This window comes from Otolemur garnettii, unplaced genomic scaffold (genome assembly GCF_000181295.1).
Source record: "Otolemur garnettii isolate 467f Iridium unplaced genomic scaffold, OtoGar3 scaffold00014, whole genome shotgun sequence".
Classification (NCBI taxonomy): Eukaryota; Metazoa; Chordata; class Mammalia; order Primates; family Galagidae; genus Otolemur; species Otolemur garnettii.
Genome location: NW_003852409.1, coordinates 31,228,492 through 31,230,038, shown reverse-complemented (window position 1 = coordinate 31,230,038; position 1,547 = coordinate 31,228,492). Strand labels below are relative to the sequence as shown.

General features: G+C 42.4%; 1 protein-coding gene across 1 annotated transcript in view; it reads right to left on the bottom strand.

Annotated features, from left to right (window-relative positions):
* The window catches only part of GLE1 (GLE1, RNA export mediator), a 55,057-nt gene that overhangs the window by 45,044 nt on the left and 8,466 nt on the right, over positions 1–1,547 (bottom strand). Inside the window, exon 2 of the mRNA XM_003785353.3 lies at positions 1,120–1,341. Coding sequence (XP_003785401.1) covers positions 1,120–1,341 — 222 coding nt within the window. The remainder of the gene's footprint in view (positions 1–1,119; positions 1,342–1,547) is intronic.

The following is a 1,547-nucleotide window of genomic DNA, read 5'->3' as shown; positions in this document are numbered from 1 at the left end:
TTTTTTTGGCAGTTTTTTTTTTTTTGACTGGGGCTGGGTTTGAACCCACCACCTCTGGCATATGAGGCCAGTGCCCTAGTCCTTTAAGCCAGAGGCACTGCCCCCCAAATATATAAACTTTAAGAGCAGGTATACATTTTATTCTAAGCCTTTTTTTTTTTTTTGAGACAGAGTCTCACTTATTAACCCTTCGTAGAGTGCCATGGTGTCACAGTTCACAGCAACCTCCAATTCCTGGGCTTAGGCAATTCTCTTGCCTCAGCTTCCCAAGTAGCTGGGACTACAGGCACCCTCCACAACGCCTGGCTATTTTGTTGTTGTTGTTGTTGCAGTTTGGCCAGGGCTGGATTTGAACCCGCCACCCTCAGTATATGGGGCCAGCGTCCTACCCACTGAGCCACAGGCGCCGCCCTATTCTAAGCCTTTTTAAAGCAGCCAACACAAAATGGGAGAACTTGTGAGTTAAGTAGAAGCAATGTTCACAAGAAAAACAATAGTCCTATTGCTTATAAAATTAATCATATTATTCTTGGTACTAAGAATAGTGGGAAATTTCTCCTGGTTCTTCATCAAGAGAATGATACAACAGAGCAGCACCCAGAGCTCATTGGGTAGAGTGCTGGCCACATACACCAAGGAAGGCAGGTTCGAACTCGGCCTGGGCCAGCTAGAATCAACAATGACAACTGTAACAACAATAAAAAAAAGAAAAAAAAGAGAATGATACAACAAACACTGTTCCTATAGACAGCTGCAATGAGAAGCAATCATTACTCTCTCCAGGGTATAGTCACTATCATATGACAATATTAAACACTTCAATGTTAAGGCAAACATGGCTTTTGTCTTGAACCGATTAAAACCTTAACTTGGGTTTGGCACTGTAGCACAGTGGTCACGATGCCAGTCACATACACCGAAGTTGGTGCATTCGAACCCAGCCCAGGCCAGCTAAACAACAATGACAACTGCAACAAAAAATAGCTGGAAGTTGTGGTGGGCGCCTGTAGTCCCAGCTATTTGCCCACACTGAGGCTTTCTGTGAGCTGTGACGCCACGGCACTCTACCGAGGACAACATAGTAGGACTCTGTCTCAAAAAAAAAAACAAAAAACCTACCTTGGTTCCATTTGGTGTTGTAGAGGAAGCTGGTGAGTAGGCAGAGTTTCTGACGGGAGATTTGGGCACACATGAGGGTTGCTCTAGGGTTGAAGTAGACGTTAAGGATGGTGAGGTCTCAGACAGTGGTGGGTTCTCCTGTGTATGGGGTAGGACATGATCTACCACCCATCCAGAGTAAGAAGATAGCTTGGGAAGAGACATACATTCTTCTAAAACATCCTAGAGAGAAGAAAAGGGTTAAAACAAAGTTGCTTGTTAACTTATCTAAGCATAATTACTACATGGTTTACTGGACATCTAAGAAAGACCTTAATAATAAATACTAAAACCCCAAAGTAATTGTACTGACAATCAAAGATGAAAAGAAAAGAAAAAAAAACAGCAAAGATGAAAAGAAAGTACAATGGTTTCTTTTTTTTTTTTTT